The 19320-nt window shown below is 43.4% G+C and overlaps 1 protein-coding gene across 1 annotated transcript in view; it reads left to right on the top strand.

Moving 5' to 3' along the window:
* The window catches only part of FAXC (failed axon connections homolog), a 52696-nt gene that overhangs the window by 16635 nt on the left and 16741 nt on the right, over positions 1-19320 (top strand). The window contains exon 3 of the mRNA XM_025200083.1: positions 12182-12399. Coding sequence (XP_025055868.1) covers positions 12182-12399 — 218 coding nt within the window. The remainder of the gene's footprint in view (positions 1-12181; positions 12400-19320) is intronic.

The following is a 19320-nucleotide window of genomic DNA, read 5'->3' as shown; positions in this document are numbered from 1 at the left end:
TCTTTCCCTGTAAATAAATGGATTGTTCCTTGCAGTACACTTTCTAGTCTGGATTCATTTTGTTGAATTAGCTTTTGTGTTTTAATATTTTTCATGATGGCATACATGAAAATGAGTTGACCTTGGTTGTCTGTGTACCTCCTAGAGTGGAGATGAGTGGCATCTCAGGTACACAACCTTTTACATTTCCTCTCCCGTTTTATCCATTGCATGCTACAGAACCGTTCTACGGTGATTTTGATTTATTTCTATGTGGATGTACTTTAATATCAAAATAATCAGATTTAAATTGTGGCTTTTGGAACACAAAAGCTGTTTCTAAATGTATTGTCGACAAATAGTATCTTCAGTTGATCCAATAAAAGATGTCACCTCCAAAATCACCTTGCCTCCATATATCAATGATGGCATTTCCTCAGAACTATGCGTTGTTGTCAGGCTCCTGTAGCTGCCAAGGCCTCAATCCAACTCTGCCTTTAGAAGACAAGTAGCACTTACACAGCTGAAGTTAGCTATGTTAGGGGTATTTCTGGCCATTTAGGTGTATTTTGGACCTTCCTTTCCCTCAGGAATGTATATAAATCACAACAATAACAAAACTGAGGAGGGGGAGGGCAGGCCTTTCATCTTTTAGCTTAGGAGATGGGGTACGGATTGCAGGTTATATTCATCCAGAGGGCGTTTAGAGCTTATGGTTTCCACTACTAGCAAAGTGCTCCACTCCTTAGGTCCTCTCTTCTTCTTCTGTTGGAGCTGGACCATTGGGAGTCAAGAGGGTGAAATACATGGGGTCAGAAGGGGAACAGCCATACAGGTGTGGCTTAGTCAAATAAGACCTGTCCTGGAAGGCAGTATGCCCTGGGTTTTGACTCCTGCTTCTTCCCCCAAAGGCATTTTTTCATTTAGTCGTCATTGTATAAAACTGGTAGATAGGAGTGGGATAGCTTCTGCATGGCCTTCAGCCAGCTTCAACAGGACATGTGAAGGATGTTCCTGGCCCTGCCTTGTTCATGGCCTGGTGGCTTGTGCACTTTACTGGGAAGTTGGAGATGTAGGTTCAAACACTATCTAGGTGAGGTAGACCTAAAATCTAAGTCTCCCAGTCCCTGGCAAGTACCCTAACCACTAGCCTATTGGGCCTTCTTACTCTAGCATCACTTAGTTGCTAGTTGTGGTTTTTTGTGATTTAACATTTTTTCACAGAGTTTATGTGCCTTCCTGGCTAAGATAGTGACCACAATGCAGTTGGGTTTGACATCCATGTAGGAGAGGAGACGAGAAGAAAATCTACCACAGTAGTTTTTAACTTTTAAAATGGAGACTATACCAAAATGAGGAAGCTAGTTAGAAGTTAAAAGGGTCCCCAAAGGAGGTAAAGAATTTGCAAGCAGCATGGGAACTGCTTAAGAACACCAAATTGGAGGCACGGAGCAAATGCATACTGCAAATAAGAAAAATAAAAAAAAAAAGGAAAGGGGACCAAAAGAAAGCCAGCATGGTTTAATGGCAGAGTTGCAGAAGCAGTAAGTAGAAAGAAGGCTTCTTTCAAAAAGTGGAAGTCAAACACTATGAGGAAAATAAAATGGAGCATTACTTCTGGAAAATCAAATGTAAAACTGTAATAAGACAAGCTAAGAAAGAATTTGAGGAGAAATTTGCTAGAGATGCAAAAGATAACAACAAAAATTTCTTTAAGTACCTTGGAAGCCAGAGACTTGCCAGAAAGTCAGTTGGGCCTCTGGATGATCAGGATGTAAAAGGAGTGCTAAAGGATGACAGGACCATTGCTGAGAAACTAAATGTGTTCTTTGCATCTATCTTCACTGTGGAAGATAGGGAAATTCTGACACCAGATCCATTCCTCTCTAGGGACAAGTCAGTGGAGCTGACACAAATTTACGTTTCATTTGATGAGGTCATAGTGGAAACTGATAAACTAAACAGTAGCAAATCACCAAGACCCAATGACATTCACCTTTAGAATCACGAAGGAGCTCAGATCAGAAATTGCCAAACCGGATCTAAATCGGATTTATGCATGTGGTTGCATACTAACTATAGTATGCAACCTATCACAAAAAACAGCCTTGGTGCCAGAGGACTGAAGGGTTGCTAATGTGACTCCAATATTTTAAAGAAACGCTTTAGAGGGGGCCTGGGGAACTACGGGCTGGGTGAACCTAACTTGTGTTCCTGGAAAACTGGTAAAAACAATAATAATATAAAAAAGAATTGTTCAGCACATGGATGAATATGACTTACTGGGGTGGAATCAACATGGCTTTGTCAAAGGGAAATCATATCTTACCAACCTACTCGAGTTCTCTGAGGGTGTCAGTAAGCAGGTGAATTGAGGTGATCAAGTTGACATAGTATATTTGGATTTCCAAGAAGCCTTTGACAAGGTCCCTCCACAAAGGCTCTTAACTAAGTTAGGCAGTCTCAGGATCACAGGGAATGTCAACTCGTGGATTAGAAATTGGCTCAAAGATCTTTCTGTTTTGTATGATGTCAGATATCTAGTATCATCATTCAGTGTGCAGATTCTATCTGTCCTGTCTGGGCATTTTTAAAGATTGCGGTTTTTGATTAAGTGCTGTGCTGTTGGCTGGACACTGAGTTCACACAGGGGGCTGTCCAAGATGTTCATTTTGTAGAGTGTTATTCTGAAGCATCTTTATACGGATCTCAGTCTGTTCAGCTTGACCCATGTTTCTCTGTCAAAGGTGTGCCCACTGGGAGACTTGTTTGATGTTGGTATAAAATACTGTAGGAGTAGGTCTGATCTTTCCCAGCAGTCAGCCCACTCTATTGCTGCCCATAGGTTTGGTTCAGGATCCCCAGTCTCTTCCAGGAGCTTGTGGGCTTCATGTATTAACAGTTTACGACTTTTAAGCCTCTTAAGCCTTCATATCTTTGGGTCTTCAGTTAACAGTTGATGGAACAGGTGATTTTTGTCATCTCTTGCCTCTATTGCCAGCAATGATGTTACAGTCTGTTTTCTTATGTTACTTGGTTTAGTACATGGAGTACATCTGTGTGTGTGTAAATTGTGCATCTTGATATGAGTCTTAGTGCATTGTTCAATGTGCTCTTAGCTTGATGATTGTCCAGGTGGAAGAGTGATAATACTGATTTATTGATGCTCAACTTTAAAAGCCACTTGTGGAGATTAGCGATGAGTTCCATGTCTGTACTCAGTATCTTTTCCAGTTCTGTCATATCAATTCCTTGGGCTACTATGGAGCTATCATCAGCATTTGTATCGCTTAGATGTTGTATGTGGGAAGTCTGAGATTATGTACATTAAAAAGTATTGGTGCTAGCACTGACCCATGAGAGACTCCATTCTTCAGAGTTTATACTCTGGTTTTTTTTCTCCCTGACTAGTAGTGAGTTTAAATGATCTGCTGCAGAACATGTTCATGATGAAAGCACGTAACTTGCACTTAGGTATCATAGAGTGAAGTTTATATTTGAGGCCTTGGTGCCATACAATATTATAGGCTGCTATAATGTCACTCAAATATATAGAACAAAGAGTGATTATAAATGTTCAGTTTTCAAGAAGGAAAGAGGATCCCCCAAGGATCTTTGTTGGGACCAATGCTGTTCAACATATTCAGAAAATATCTGGAAGAGGGGGTGCATAATGAGGTGGTCAAATTTGTGGACTTTGTGGATGAGAAAATTATTCAAAGTGGTAAAGACCGAGGCAAACTGGGGGGAACTACAGAAGGCTCTGGCATGCTTGAATGAATGGGCAACTAAATGACAGGTTAAATTCAATGTAGATAAGTGCTAAGTGATGTATGTGGGCAAAAATAACCCAAACTATACATACAATGATGGTCTCTATATTAGCTCTTGCCACACAGGAAAGAGATTTGGGAGTCTTTGTGGACAGTTTGCTAAAAACATCAGCTCAGTGCTCAGCAGCCATCAAACAGGCAAACAAAATGTTAGGGATAATTAAGAGAATTATAAACAAATCTAAGTATCATTTTTTTCCCTTTATGAATCCATGGTGTGTCCAATACTGTGCCCAGTTCTGGTTCCCACACTTCAAAAAGAATATAGAAGAACTAGAGAAGGTCCAGAGAAGGGCAACAAGCATGATTAGTAGCATGGAGGGGCTTCCAAATGAGGCTAGGCCTATTCAGAGATGCTTCGGGTGGGGGGGAACATGATACAGGTTTACAAAATATTAAGTGGCAAAGATAAAGTAAGTAGGGATTTATTATTTATGAGCCCTCTCAATACAAGAACTATGGGTCACAAAATAAAACTAGTAGATAGTAAGTTTAAAACTAACACAAGGAAATTCTTTTTCACACAGCATTGCCACCAGATGTTGTGGAAGCTGACAGTTTAGCCATATTTAAAAAGGTATTGGACAAATCCTTGGAGGAAAGAGGCATCAGTAGCTATTGCACAGGAAGTTAGGAATACAGCCTCTGAATCAGAACTTCATAGACCTTAAATGCTGGAGGCTGCAAATGAGAGAGGAACAGTGGGGAAAAAACCCCATCTCATACACAGTTCCCTCTCTCTTTTCAGCATCCACTCTGCCAGTGTGTGACACAGGATATTGGGCAAGATGGATCTATGGTCTGACCCAGTAAATGTCCATTCTTATGTTCTTAAGGTCACAACAGAGAGCAAGTGCCTGAAGTGACCAATGGCCACCCTGCTTTTAAACTAAGAAAGAATATAGCAGCATAAACCTCTAAAAACAACTCGTTTCCAAAGAACTTCAAATTTGGCTCATAGTTGACCTGCCAGTGGTTCTGATGCAACAAAGTACATATGCTTATGTACATAAATATTGTCACAAAAACCAAGTTAAGTACATGCTTTAGTACTTTCCTGGTTCAGAGTTGGGTTCACTTTGTTCATAAGCACTATTTGAACCAAGGTTCCCAGAAATGAAAGGCTGCCTAATCTATTTAGGTTGGAAACTATGGGAACTTGTACATGTGACACCATTACCATATACACGTGACGGAAATGTCACTTTGTGTGGCTTAATGACATCACACTGTACAGGGTGCAAGAGGTTTGAGGGTTTTAAATTAGTTTGCATCATTGCAAATTGCGACAGCGCAGCTGTCAGCTTGCCCCCTGGCTGTGGGAGAGGCGGGCAGGCTCTGCCAAAGAAGTAAAATCAGGTCCCTTGCCACTTCTGCATTCAGCAGGCTCTTGTGGCTGGCAGAATGCCTGGGGCTGCCGTGGAATTGGCTGGCTTTTCCCTAGGGCAGCCTGGGAAGGTAGCAAGAGGGTGGCTGGATTTGCTGGTGGCTGGAGAAGGCAGTGGGAATGGTGCATGGGCACTGGAAGCCTGGGTGGGTTGCTAGCTGCCTGGGTGCTGCCCCAGCTTGGAGGCACCTGATCCAACACTTCCCCAAGCCCACTCGGGCTTCTAGCACCCCATGCACTGTCCCCACTGCCTTTTCCAGCTGCCAACATACCCAGCCGCCCTCCTGCCACCTCCCCGTGCTGCCTTGGGCAAGTTGAGTGTGCTAATGGCTGGAGAAGGCAGCGGGGATGGTGCATGGGGCGCTGGAAGTCCAAGTGGGCTCGGGGAAGCATTGGATCAGGCACCTCCAAACTGGGGCAGCACCTGGCCAGCAAACAGCCCGCGCTCTTGGACAGGCTCCAGCTCTGGCTCCGGCAAAATAAGAAAAGGATCGGGCCCCTTACCATAACGTGATGGAAAATTAGAAATAGTTAATGGTTTAGTCCTCAGTATTTTGTTTTGTGCCCCACTGTTTCAATTTAGGGGGCATAGAATAAAACCCTGAGGGCTAAACCCCCGTCACGTGTACAAGCACCCTATGTTTTTGGCTGAAAATGTGCTCAGAAGGGCACAGGGAAAGTAGGATCTAAATCTGTGTAAATGGCCCTAAATAGTGTTCTTATGGCTATCCTTAGCTGCATGAGTGCTACTTACTCTTTAAAAGGGAGCTGGATTTGTGCCTGGTTTTTGTTTTGTTTTTTAAACTAATATGGATGTCAGGAGGAAGCTAGCATCTTTGAAACCCAAATGACCCATCTCCTCTTCCTTTTACTGATTGTTACATATTCCATCAACTCACTGTTTTAAATGTGAAACTCTTCAGAGCCAGACATATAGATCTGTTGTGTCTCTCATTACAAATTATTCTCTCCTACCTCTTATCCCTGGTCTATTCCCGGTGAGCTGACTCAGAACTTTTGATAGAAATTGAGGTTATTGAGATGGTGACTCAGAGAAGGGGCAATGGAAGATGGACAAAGACATTGCATTGTATTGTTTGTTGTAGTGCAGTAGCTACAGTAGTGAGGACTGGGCTTGAGCCCATGTATTTTTCCCTGCTACATCATTGAGGCAAGCTTTTCCAGTGCAAGTCCTCCTCTGAACCAAATGAAACATTTGCTAGTTTGACTAAAACTGTACCATTGCAAATCCTGTTTTGCAAAGAATTGCCTTGTTTATATAGCTTCTTTCCTCACTGTAGCTACTTTAGTATAACAACGCTGATCCAATTTCAGACTAAGCAGGTCCTGAGACTGAAGCATTTAAAAGGGCCTTATTTTCTGTTCACTTAGAGTATGGACACATGAACACTTGGAGCCCTTTCAAAAAGGGAGTGTTTTGAAAGCACAGAGCCGGTACATACTATTGCAGAAAACCTGCTCCAACTTCAACACTCCCTTATTCAGGGGCAGAGTTGGAGCAGCATTTAGATCATTTTCAGCTAGTTCATCCCTAACAATTGGAATGAACTGGCTGCTGCCTTTTTGCAATGTGTTTCCTCTTTTGAAAGGGGTGGACAGTGGGGGTTTTCACCTTCCTCTTCAGTGAACAGCATGGCCCTCTACATAGGATCTCTCAAGCATATATTCATAGAAGCAGGATGTAGGCTGCCCTGGTTCCTTTGCTTTACCTGTGGCAGATTAAGGTGTTGATGTTTTATGTTAGGGTTGATGGTAGTTTTATGAGGAGTTTAGATTATGGATTTGTTTAGGATGGTTTGGGTAGGGATGATCCTGCCCCAGGCAGGGAGTTGGGCTAGATTAGGGATGCTCATCCTCTAACCCATGGGCCATATGTGGCCTGAAGAGCCATGGCAGTTGGCCTGTGGGGCTCCCCACAGGTTGGAAAATTTGATGATGGGGAGCAGTGGCAATACCGCCCCCTCCCCTGCTTTCAAATCCTTTCCCCTCCCTCCCCATGGGGATGGCCCAGAGCCAGGCCATGTACCCTTCCCCCCCCGTTGGGGCTGGGCCATGCCCCCCTGCCCATGGAGCTGGGCTGTGCACCCTTTCCTGCTTACAAGGCTGGGTTGGCACGAGAACATGCCCCCTTCCCTCCCTAGAGGGCCAGGTCAGGGCTGGTCCATGCCCCTTCCTCCCACACAGGGCCAGGCCATGGCTCCTTCCCGCTGCAGGACCTGGCCATACTTCTTTTCCTCCCAGCAGGGTTGGAGCTGAGTCGCACCATCAGGGCCATCCCTAGGGGAGCGAATCAGGGCGATCATGGTGAGCCCCATAGAGTTGGGTAGAGCAGTGGCTCCGCATCCAGCCACTCACTCCCCCCCTCCCTGCTGCTATTGATGGCGGTGGCAGCTTCTTTGGTCCCGGGCCCGTGGAACTGGAGTCGAGGCAGGGCCCTGCATGGGCTGATTTGCTCCAGGCCCCGCACCCTGTTCGGGTCAGCTCTGCACACTGTCTTCCCCCTCCCCCACAACAGGGCGAGGCCAAGGTTGGGCCATGCCCCTTTGTTCCCTTTGTCCCCCCATAGACTGGTTGATGCTCCCTCTCCCACCTCCCTCCATATGGCCAAAAAGATTGGGCACCACTGGACTAGATGATATCTGGAGCTCCCTTTGAGCCCTACTTCTCTATGATTCCAAGCTTTTGTGTGTCCTACCCTTACACTCATGTAGTTCATGAATAACCGCATTGACTATGGTGGGATTATATCAGTGTAAAACTAGCACGAGAGGAAAATCAGGCCCAGAAGCTATATCTGTGTAGTAGCCAGTAGGATAACTGAGTGGGGGCTAGGGTTGCCAACTCTGACTGAAGCTATTCCGGGAAGTGTTTTTTCCCAACATAACATAATGTCATTAGTTGAACCCGTTCACAATATCAATTTCCCGGATTGCTTTCAGTAGTCACCGGGAGATCGATGTCGATTCTGGTTGACTTCCGGCCAATCCAAGGGGGCTGGCAATCCTAGTGGGGGCAAGCAAGGCAACAACCCTTGGTGCTGCCTTCTTTTGGAGGGTGCAAAAAATAGTTGCCACTGCAGCAGCGGCAGACATCATAGCTGCAATTAGCAGTGTGGTAGCTCAGTGCTGCCCCGTACTTTGTGGCTGCTCTCAATGCAGAGCTGCCCTGCTACATCTTTGGCAGTAACACTGTGCTGATTATACTCGTATTCTCACAGTGGTAGAGCCTTCCTGGTTTCCAGTGAAAATTTACGGCTGGACACTGAAGCCTCTAATCATGGCATTGTGATACTTGTGATGTCAGGGGACTGTTTGCAGAGTAAGGGTTATGGAATGAGGCTCTTAATAGCAGATTGCAATATTGAGTTTCTTTGTTTTTTATGATTTTGTTGCTTTAAATATATTTATTACAGACCATTTACTAGCATTTGGGAAATCTGGTCATAAATAATGAATACAAAACTGAGCTTTTCAAATAAAAAAAACAAAGTAACATGTAAATTCACAAGGAGCAGGTTTAGAACCATATAAAAATAGCTGGGATAATGCATCACAAAATGTAGTGTTTGTATATATCTTAATTTAATGCATGACTTGCTTGTCTTCCATGACTAGCCCATAAATATGTGGTGTTATCTTATAGATGTCCATAGCAGGATATACAACACAAATTACTGTGTTAAAGATTTGAAAGCATTCCCATTTAAGCTTCTGTGCATTATGATACCTTTATTCAAATTTTCTTTTTCAAATTTTGTGTTTAAAAATAGGTATTTTTAAACGCACAGAGCCGGCTCTTGCAGTCTGGTATCTCTTGGAAACCATCTGATTTGAATACCTCTGGCACCTTACAAGCTATTTCCTGCAAGAAGTGCTACCATAGAGTTTCTTCAGATGACTGGAATGAGTTCATATAAACTATCTTGATACCAAGAATTACATTTAATGTAGTTAAACTTGGAAGAGGGTACAGATATGCACAACAGCATCTGATTCGTGTGGCCCAAAATAATGTGCGGCACCTTCCCTGAAATGTAGCAATAAGTAGTTTGCTGTAAATAGTAATCAAAGAATACCTGCTCTTGTCTTTCTGGCGATACCAACTATTTTATTCCAACGTCCTCTGGACATTTTTTCAATGTCCCCTGTCTAGGCAGGGGACAGGGATACATTCCTCCTTCAGACCTAGTCTCAGCCAGTAGGCTTCCAAATAGAATAATTGTCTATCAGAACTAAACAAAATGGGTCTAAAACATCCCAGTAATAAAGAACGTAGGCATTAAATGTCCTTAGTTACGATAAAACAATAAAAATATATTATGACATTCAGAAATGTTAGTTATGAGTTCATCAATTTAAAATTAATGGTTACTTCTAGCCTCTGTGGGAAGTCTTTTGTCCTTTCAAAGTGTAGTGTGTCTCTTTCTGCTTTGTAAGGGATAGTTTAGACTAGGAAAAGAGGTTGAGATTAAGTCAGGTTTCGCTAACCTACCTTGGATACGTTTGTTTACCATGACCAAATGTTAGCTGCTTATCCCAAAGTAGATAAACTGGTTGGATCATAAGCTGGTGTACACTACCACAGGTCCACAAAAATCAGTTGAGTTTACAGCATTGTACACCAGCCAGCATTTTGAACTTGCCCTAATTTGCTACCTTTGAGATTCCCTTTCTTTTGAACACCACTCTCTTGTCTTGCAGCATTTCAGATAGGGGATGCAGCCTAGCCAGGGCTGAGGATACACCTTTCCCATCCTATCTCCTGACCTCTCTATTGAGTCCAAAGTAATTACCTGTGTTTGTGTTTCAGATATGCTATTCCCTTGTACCAGTGCTATTTAACAAGCTATAATTATTTTATTTCTATACAAAAATTAATGCTAGTCAGAGGGATGCAGATACTTAAAATAATCATGTAATCATGTCATTTGAAACTGTTCCTTAAAGCATACATACAGGTGTGTTGTGCATTAATATGCACAGGTGTGTTGTGCATTTCCTAACTTTGCCACTTGAATAATGTCCTTTTAACAGATTTTAAGTGCAATTACAGATATAAAATGAATGTGTCATGGCTGTTAAGTACACATAAACCAATCTTTGGAACAGTAATATACTTTTAAAAGACCCTAGGTTGGGTCAGTTTAAGTGGCCTCCAACTGGCTTCTTGGCACACACTTCTTCATGCTTAAAAGCATGAGTTAGGTTGAGTAAATCAGATGATGTCTACTTAGGTACTTTTTGCAGGCACAGATTGAATTTTGGAGGCTTGTGAAAACTGTGATCCAAGACTCATCCGTACAAAGTGGTAGCCTCAAGTCTGAGAATGATCTTAAAACTGTGCTTTTACTGGACTACCTAGCAGCATAGTTGTTTATCCAGATTAGTTTAATATCCCTCTTGGGTACATCCACTCCTAAAGAAAAGGCATATTGCTACAAACTGTGATGTGAATCTTAGGGAAGCATTTTTATTGTGCATGCTAATTACTTTTGTGGGAAATCTTTCTTCTTTCTGTCTTGCAAAATAGAAACTGCTGGACATGCTTGATTATGGTTGGTCCAGTGCCAGTTTGCTGGTAAGATCTGGCAGAATAGTTATCTTGAGAAGACTAAAGGGCTGGATTGGTTGTTTGTGACAGCTGTGTTTTTTCTAACAACAGCGCACCAGAGGACCATCCTCTTTTTCTTGCTATCATATTACGTGTCTGGCTCTGTTTTCTGAAACAAGTAGATTCATTCTGTTGTAACATTCCTCCTCCAGGCTGATTCTTTTTCCAATACCGATCAGGTCAATGGACTGAGATGCAAGTGCATTGGTTTGTTGAAGTATGTTTAATCAGATTATTGAGCAATTCCCTTAGGCTAGTTGCAAGATCAGGTTTCCAATCATAAATCAAGATGATTAGTTTTTATCCTTTGACCTAATACAGTAATATGGAGGAAAGACCCCTATCAGACAGTTTAAAGTATCCTTTTACTTTCAGACAATTTTGTCTTCCTTCTTTTTTCATTTCTGTTCTCTACTGTTTGAGGATTAAAATAAATAAATAAATACATTCAGACACCTTTTTTATTCAAAGATTTATGTTAAAGTAAACAATCCCATGAAGAAAACTTTTACTTTATATTTATTTTGGTTAAATTATAATGAAGCATACCGTCTAGGAATAAAATGTGTCAAACACAAGGCAGCCACATTATTCTTTCTTGATTGTTTTGCATTTTGCCCTCTTAAATTAAATTTTAAAATTGTGTACTTTAGTAGACAGATATGTATTGAATTAATTTTGATTAGTTTATAATGTCTCTAGTGCTCTGTTTTGAAAGTATTGTTATCTTAAGCGTTTGTTACATCTTGCTTAGTTGTTGAGTTTACATTTACCACAGGATTAGGACTAGTACAATGATGAATGGAAATCACTTTTCAAATGGGAGAATCTAGATTCTGATTATTTTGTCTGGGAAACTCCAGACATTGGAACAGTTTATTGGAATTTTATATATATAATTGTCTCTCTCTATTTCATAAAATCATAGGAAAGTAGGGCTGGATGGGACTTTATAAGGTCATCTCATCCAGCCCCCTGCTCAGGGCAGGCTCACCCCTGACTATACCATCCTTTGTAATAATTCAACTTTTTAGGCTAATTTAAGCTAAGTTATCATGCCTCCGTCAACAACTTCCCAAAAGTTCAAAATATTTACACAGCTTTCATATTTCACAATTTAGAAATTACTCCAAATATCAATATGTATCCATAGACATCCAGTGTTTCAAGACACTTTCAAGTGCATGTGAACTTTTGTCACAAGTTATTGGCTAGCTTTCCCTGAGCCTAAGATCCCTTGAAGTCCTTGAGTATTGCATAATATCCTAACATTCTTCTTTTGAAAGGTGATCTATAAATGTGTTGAACTGTGTGTGCTGCAAAGTAGTAACTTGTTTTCACAATATTGTAGGACACTGGTGTATTGTCAGTGGGTGGACAATCTCCATGAGACTCAGAAGATGCTTTCATTTACTGGCCCCTTCAGTGACCTGTTGAAGTGGATTTTGTGCCATCTAACAAAAGGAATTGTGAAACGAGAAATGTATGGCCATGGTATTGGCCGCTTCTCTGAGGAAGAGATATACAAGCTGATGGAGAAAGACATGCGGTCTCTAGCAGGCCTTTTGGGTAATGTACAATATATCATGAACTATATTCTCCATAAACACTTTTTGTGATCAGACATACTGGAATGCTCTCTATCAGGCTGTTTTACATTCTGTTTTGTTTCCAAACAAAGTATATATAATCCATCCCAGGCCTATCATTCAATGGTTGTTTCATCCTTGAACGGAAGATATCTCTTTCCTACTATCTGTATATGCATATATTGTCAAATTCTGTTTCCACAGTATACTTATTAGGAATTGTAGTGTGCATGTATGTATACATGCTCAAGGGAAGAATTTTGGCTAAAATATTTTAACCAAATATTTGTAAAACTGATGTTTGAAAGATATTTGAACCTATTGTGTCTATTTTGATGAGTTGAGTGTTTTAATTGATGTTAGCATCTTTGGGTAAGGCAGCTTCCTAGCAGGCTTTAATTGTTATTACCTTGATATTCAAGATGGCTGAGTTGCTGTTGGAATATGGCACAGTGTAGGTAGTTGAGAAAACTCAACCAAATTATTGACCACCTTTAAAAGTCTTCTGGTTTCCTGCTTTAAAACAGTTAATTTACTTCTGCTCACCTTTGATAGAGAAATGTTGTTCAACTAGTCACTGAATAAAGCAAAAGTGACACTTTTGTAGTAATTAACATGCAAGAATTTAAGTTGCTTAATCTTATCATTTCCTCTGTCTTCAGACTTTTTACTACTTCATACATGTGTAGCAAAGTTACATTTTTATTCAGTTAACTTGTGTAAATATTTAGAAAGAAAATATGTTGGAGAGCTGTGGATATAGAAGGAATTTACTGACTGCATATCTTATTTTGGGGACCATTTGCCTCCCCTGGTCTTGAATGTGTTTTATAGCTACTTTTTCATACCTCTGCTAGCATCTGCCTGCTCTGGAGGATTCTTTGAGATTCATAGGTTCCTGGAGGATAAGGAGTTTAAGTATAGAATATAAGAGACCATTATATCATCTAGTTTAGGAGTGGGCAATTATTTCAGCTGGAGAGCCACTTAATGACTTCTGGTGAGCTGTCGAGAGCTGCAAAGATAGCCCTGCCCCTTCACAGGTGCCCCACCCTGATTGCCATCTTGGAACCAGAAGTCCTACTCCTAACCCTGACCTTTGCCAGCAGAAGTCCCTCCCCTTGCCCCTGGAAGTACTCCTTTTGGGAGCAGGGTTTGCCATTTTGGAACCAGAAAAAAACAAATTCATATACAAAAAATTAAACCTCTGTTATAACATATTTTAATTTTATTTAAAAAATATTTTTGTCCTGATTTACATGTGTTAGCATAGGGTATATAGAGTTGATCACATAATAGCTCAAACTAAAGTCTTACTCTTGTACATTGTGTGTGTGTGTTCATGGCCTGTGGCAGACAGAGCTCCATGGTGGCCAGCTGAGTCCTAGGGATTAGGGGTGTACTGATAGAGACTTTTTGGGCCAATACAAATGGCCAATTTTTAGCAAGCCATGTTGGCCAATACCAATCCGATTCTATTATGCCAGGCAGCATGGAGAGCAGTGTGCAGCTGGTAAGTCTGTTGTGGGGGAAGGGGCATTGTGGAGGAGCAGATTGAGGCCCCCACTGTGAGGCAGGGACAGGTGCTGCACAGCTGGGTAGGGTGTGGGATGGAGCTGCAAGTGGCTCATCTGGGAGGAGGGAGGGGGTGGCTCCCACTGCTATACATCCTGGGAGGGCATGGGGTGGGGTGTGCCCCTGGATCTGTGTGCGGGGTGAGGGTGGGCTGCTGCTATGGGCTGGTGCCGGGCTGTTCCTGATGCTGGGCTGGGCTGGGCTGCACTCAGCGTGGGTGGTGGCGGTGCTGGCAGGAGGGCTACGGGGGGGTGGGCTGCAGCTACCCAGAAATCACTGTAGCTCTTCTTCAAGCACTGCTGCCACCTGCCTTGAGTGCAGCACAGCCCAGCCCCCTGGCAGGAAGAGCCTGGCACAGCCCTGGCCCACACTAGCAGCCCGCTCTCACCCCATGCGCATATATGGGGGGGCCCCACACCCCCATGCCCTCCCAGGGTGAACGTAGTGGCAAGAGCTGCCCCCCCCCCCCCCTTGGATGAGCTGCTTGCAGCTCCCTCCTGGACCCCATCTCAGCTATGCAGCTCCTGCCCCTGCCCCAGCCCCAGCCCTGGCCCACTCCTTCCCTCACTGCAGGGGCCGCGTTCTGCCCCCCCCTCCCCCCTTTCCTCACAACAAACTTACCAGCGGGACCCTGCTCCTTGCTGCTGGGCTGCGTTCCTGGCCACTTGCATCTTGTGCTGTGGCTTTGTACATGCAAGAGGCATTTATCGGCAACATTATTGGCCACATCAGGAGAAAAAAGCCAATTGCCAATACTGTCAATTTTCCTTATATCGGTGTTGATCTAATATGGTGCACCTCTACTGGGGGGCTGCATATGGCAGTATGCAGCCAGGCCAGCCCGTTGGCATGCACCTTCAAACCAGACCAGACTGGCTCCATGCCAGCATGTGGGACTTGTAGCATTGCAGGTGGGAGCCACATGCCAGTGGACCAGGCCAGGCCGGCTCCATGCTTCCATGTGGGGTTTCCAGCACTCCAGCAGGAAGCTGCATGTGGCAACATGGAGCCTACCTGGCCTGATGGTGAGCGAGTTGCCGTGGCTTCTGTTCCATGCACTGTCAGGCCGGGCGGGCTCCGTGCCATAATTTGGGGCTCCCGGCACTGCAGCCAGGAGTGCATGCTGCTGGGCTGGGCTGGGTTGGCTCCATGCCTCCATGTGTGGCTCCCCGCTGGAGTGCTGGAAACCCCACATAGAGGCACAGAGCTGGCTTGGCCTGGTCCACTGACATGCAGCTTCTGCCTGCAGTGCTAGGAGCCCACATGCTGGCACAAAGTCAGCCCAGCCTGGTTTGAAGATGTACCAGTGGGCTGGGCCAGCTCCCTGCTGTCATGTGCAGTCCCCAGAATTCAGAGTCGTGTGTCACTGTGGGGTTCTGCGTACCATGGGCCATGAGTGCCCTGAGGGCCTGTCACCTGCTGCTGCTGGTGGCAGTGGGGACTGTGCCATAGGGGGGTGGGGGGTCCTTCCCCCCCCCCCACACACCCCCATAAACCCCACACCCACCATACAAGTGCGCCATCTGGCCAGGCAGGCTCCCTGCTGCCATGTGTGGCTCCTAGCACTGCAGTCAGGAGCTTCCCTCCCCACTCACCAGCTGTCCAGTCACCCACCCATCATGGTTGGCACCTCCACAAACAGCTTCCAGCTGGAGTGCCAGGAGCCCCACAGAGGTGGAGGCACAGGGCCTGCCCGGTCCAATGGTGTGTGACCTCTGAAAGCCTGTGCCTCCTGCTGGCTTTCTGAGGGGCAGCTGTGGGCTGGTAATAATTGTTCTTTGAAGGCCCTGCAGGCCTTTTTTTTTTTTTTTGAATGGCCTACAGGCTGGATTTTGCCTGCCCTAGTCTAGTCTGACCTCCTCTATAACACAGGATATTAAACTTCATTGCTACCTCTGTATTGAGCCCAATAATTCATGTGTGGCTAAAGCATATATTTCAGAAAGGCATTTAGTCTTGATATGAAGACCTCAAGATCAAGGTGAAGAGATGGAGAATCTACCATTTACCTTCATAGTTCCACCCTGACCATTAAAATTTTGTTCCACATTGAATTTTTCTGGCTTTCTATTTCTAGCTGTTTATTCTTGTTACAACTTTCTTTGAAAAATTAAATAGCCCTATAAAGAGAAATACTAATCAAACTGCCTCAAGCTGCCTCTCAATCTGCTTTCTGATATGTCAAACAGATTGAGCTACTTAATGTTCTGACTGTTGGGCATTTTCTTCAGCTCTGGAATTATTTTGGCTCTTTCCTGTACCTCCTAAATTTGTCAACATTTAAATTATATATCACCTTTATATGCCTAAATGCCATTTAAGTAATTTGGCAGACAAGGTTCTGTAGGTAAATCTGACATCTTTTATTAGAGCAACTAAATAGTTGGAAAAATTGGCAGGTTATCTGCCGTGCCTGTCATCTGATAACCCCAGGTAACCTGCCTGCATTTTACCAGCTACATTCTACCACCAGGTCAACATTTCCCCCTTTCCCCCCCACACCTACCTGTCTCACACCTATTGTCTCCCATTCCCTCTGATCCTCACTGCCACACATTTGCATTTTCACACATCTGCATCTTGCATTTTGGCTTGTATTAAACCCAGGAGAGCACACAAAACATCAGGAGACTCTCCCTATGCCTGAAGAAGCGTGTTTGTGCCCAAAAGCTTGCAAAGAACAATTTTTCCGACTATTTAATTGGTCTAATAAAAGATACTATGTTTACCCAAAGAAATTTTCAGTCTAAAAGTCATGAAGTATTAAGTCAAATGCCTTACAGAAGTCTAAGGGTATTGTAACCTTTCTCAGGTACTATTTAGTCTCAAAAGAATCAAGTAAGGTTAAGCCTTGTTTCTATAAAACCATGTTAACTGACAGTAATTATATTTCTGTTCCTTATTTGCTTATCATATGAATCCTGCATCTGCTTTTCCATTATTTTGTCTGGGACTGATGTCAGGTTAGCTGGCCTATTTGACCAGGAGATTCTGGCATACTTCCAATTTTCTAGTCTCCTGGAATTTCCCCCATATCCAAGATTTATTAAATATTAGTACCAGCAAGACAGAGATCTCCTTAGCCACCTCTTTTATGTTTCATAGGTCCAGACTTACTGATTTATAAAGCATTTATCCTGATAGCCTCCTTTTTTACTTTGTGTGGAGAAATATTATTTATTTCACAGAAGTTTTCAGTATTTTAAAATTTGTTTTCACTCTGATTAGGAGATTTGGATTTGCTGCCAGCCTGAGTTCCTTTAGAACTTAGGTGAGATCAGACTGTTTCCATGAAATGCTCCTATTTTGCTGGCTTAGCCAATACCAACCGAATTATGTTTTTGTCTTATTTTTTTCTGATCAGCTCTCCCTTTTTGTAACAAATGGACTAGCATGAATTTTATTATCATTGTCATCATCACATTATATGAGTGTGTTATCCTGTTTCTTCCCAAATTAAAGAGAAATATTAATCAAATACTTTTGCCTTCAATGTGGTATTATTATAAACACATTTATTATCTCCATCTAGTAATGGGCCCAATTGGATTTTGCATATCTTGGATTATTTTTTTTCTGTCTGTTTTGCAGGGGCAGCAGTGACTTCCAGTTGTCGCTGTGCTGTGTGCATGATTGTGATTGCAATCTAGTGGCTGCCAGCAGCAGCTGTTTTTTTTTTTTTTTCCCATCAACCTCCCATCATTCTCCCCATGTCAGTTCCCAGGGAGGTTGCCCCAGGCACTCTGTCTTAGTTATGCCACTGGAACCACCAACTTCCAGTCTAGTGTCTTCCATAATTCAATGTTTTTCATTAAGATAAGGACCAAATTAGAATGACCTCATGTTGGATTAAATCCTTTTTGCGTTTAAAGTATCGTACGAATTCTTAGAAATTCTAATGACTACTGACTACTGCCTACATAACACCCCTGGAGTCTGTCCATACCTGATTGATGTTCTTCCAACAACATAATTCTTTACCCATGTTATTGGCAGTGCTTAAGTTATAATTCATGCTGCAGTCTGGTTTGATTCAGTAATCTGCACCAAAGGATTAGCAGTTGGATTTGCCAGTAAGTTTACCACGTCCAGTACGATAAACTCAATGTAGCTGCATCCATGCTGTGATCTAGGTGTGGTAATTAACAATGATCTTGGTTTTCTCTGATTTAAAAAATTGTAAATTCTCTGATTAAAAATGTCCAATTCTCTGATTAAAACCCCCAAATCCATGATTAAAATGAAAGGCCACTAATATATATATATATATATATATATATATATATATAGGTATCAGTTGAACACAATGTTTTATTGATATATGTACAGTTTTAAAGCAATTTGGAAGCCAACCAGTGCCTCAATCACTATACTAAAATAAATTCTAAATACCTATATTTTTGGCATTTGATTTTGGGTTTTTCAGCATGGAAAATTAGAGCTCCAACTCAGGCCACTCTGTATACCTCAAGGAATTATGTGCAGAAAATTCAAAATTATGCCCAAGAAAACTCAAAATTATGCAAAATTAATTACTTTTATTTTTATTTTTACAAATTAAATATAACACTATCTGAACCTTCCTTAGAAATATATGCAGGTACTTTGGTTGGGGGGTAAGTGTGGGGTGTGTGTTGGGGGGGAGATTTGTGAAGGTATGGGAGAGTGTGTAGGGTTTGTGGGGGTGTGTGAAGGGGTGTAGGGGTGTGTGTGTGGGGTTTGTGGGCAAGTGTGGGTTTTGTGGTGCACAGCTCCTGCCATCGGCAGCTCAGCAGCAGCAGGCATCAGGCTCTCAGGGTGCTCAAGGCCACAGCAGGCAGAGACCCCGGTGGTGCGCACATCTGGCTGAGTCCCAGGGCCTGCATGTGCTGGCATAGAGCCAGCCCAGCCCACTGCTGAGCACCTTAAGACCACATTGGCTTGGCTCTGTGCCAGCATGTGCAGATTGTGGCACAGCAGGCGGGACCCATGTGTCATTGGGCTGAGCAAGCTCTGTGCCTCCACGTGGAGCTTCCAATACTCTAGTAGGAAGCCTCCCATGGAGACAAGCAGGAGCCCGGCTGGCCTGATGGTGCGCAACTCCTTGCTTCCATGTGCAGCTTCCTTCCCAGCCTGATGGCACGCAGCTCCCAGTCCATGTGCCACCGGGTCAGGCCGGTCTTCCACGTGGGGCTTCCCGCAGATGCCTCTCCACTCCCTCAGCCCCCACCCAAACATCCCCACCTGTCCCGCTGGCTCTTCCCACAACTCCTAACCCTGCCCTCCACTCCACAGGGCCCTCCCCAGCCCTGCTGGTGCATTCCATCCCTGATCTGCAGCCTTCCCC

This window comes from Alligator sinensis, unplaced genomic scaffold, assembly GCF_000455745.1.
Source record: "Alligator sinensis unplaced genomic scaffold, ASM45574v1 scaffold145_2, whole genome shotgun sequence".
Lineage (NCBI taxonomy): Eukaryota > Metazoa > Chordata > Crocodylia > Alligatoridae > Alligator > Alligator sinensis.
This window is presented reverse-complemented; position numbering and strand designations above follow the sequence as displayed.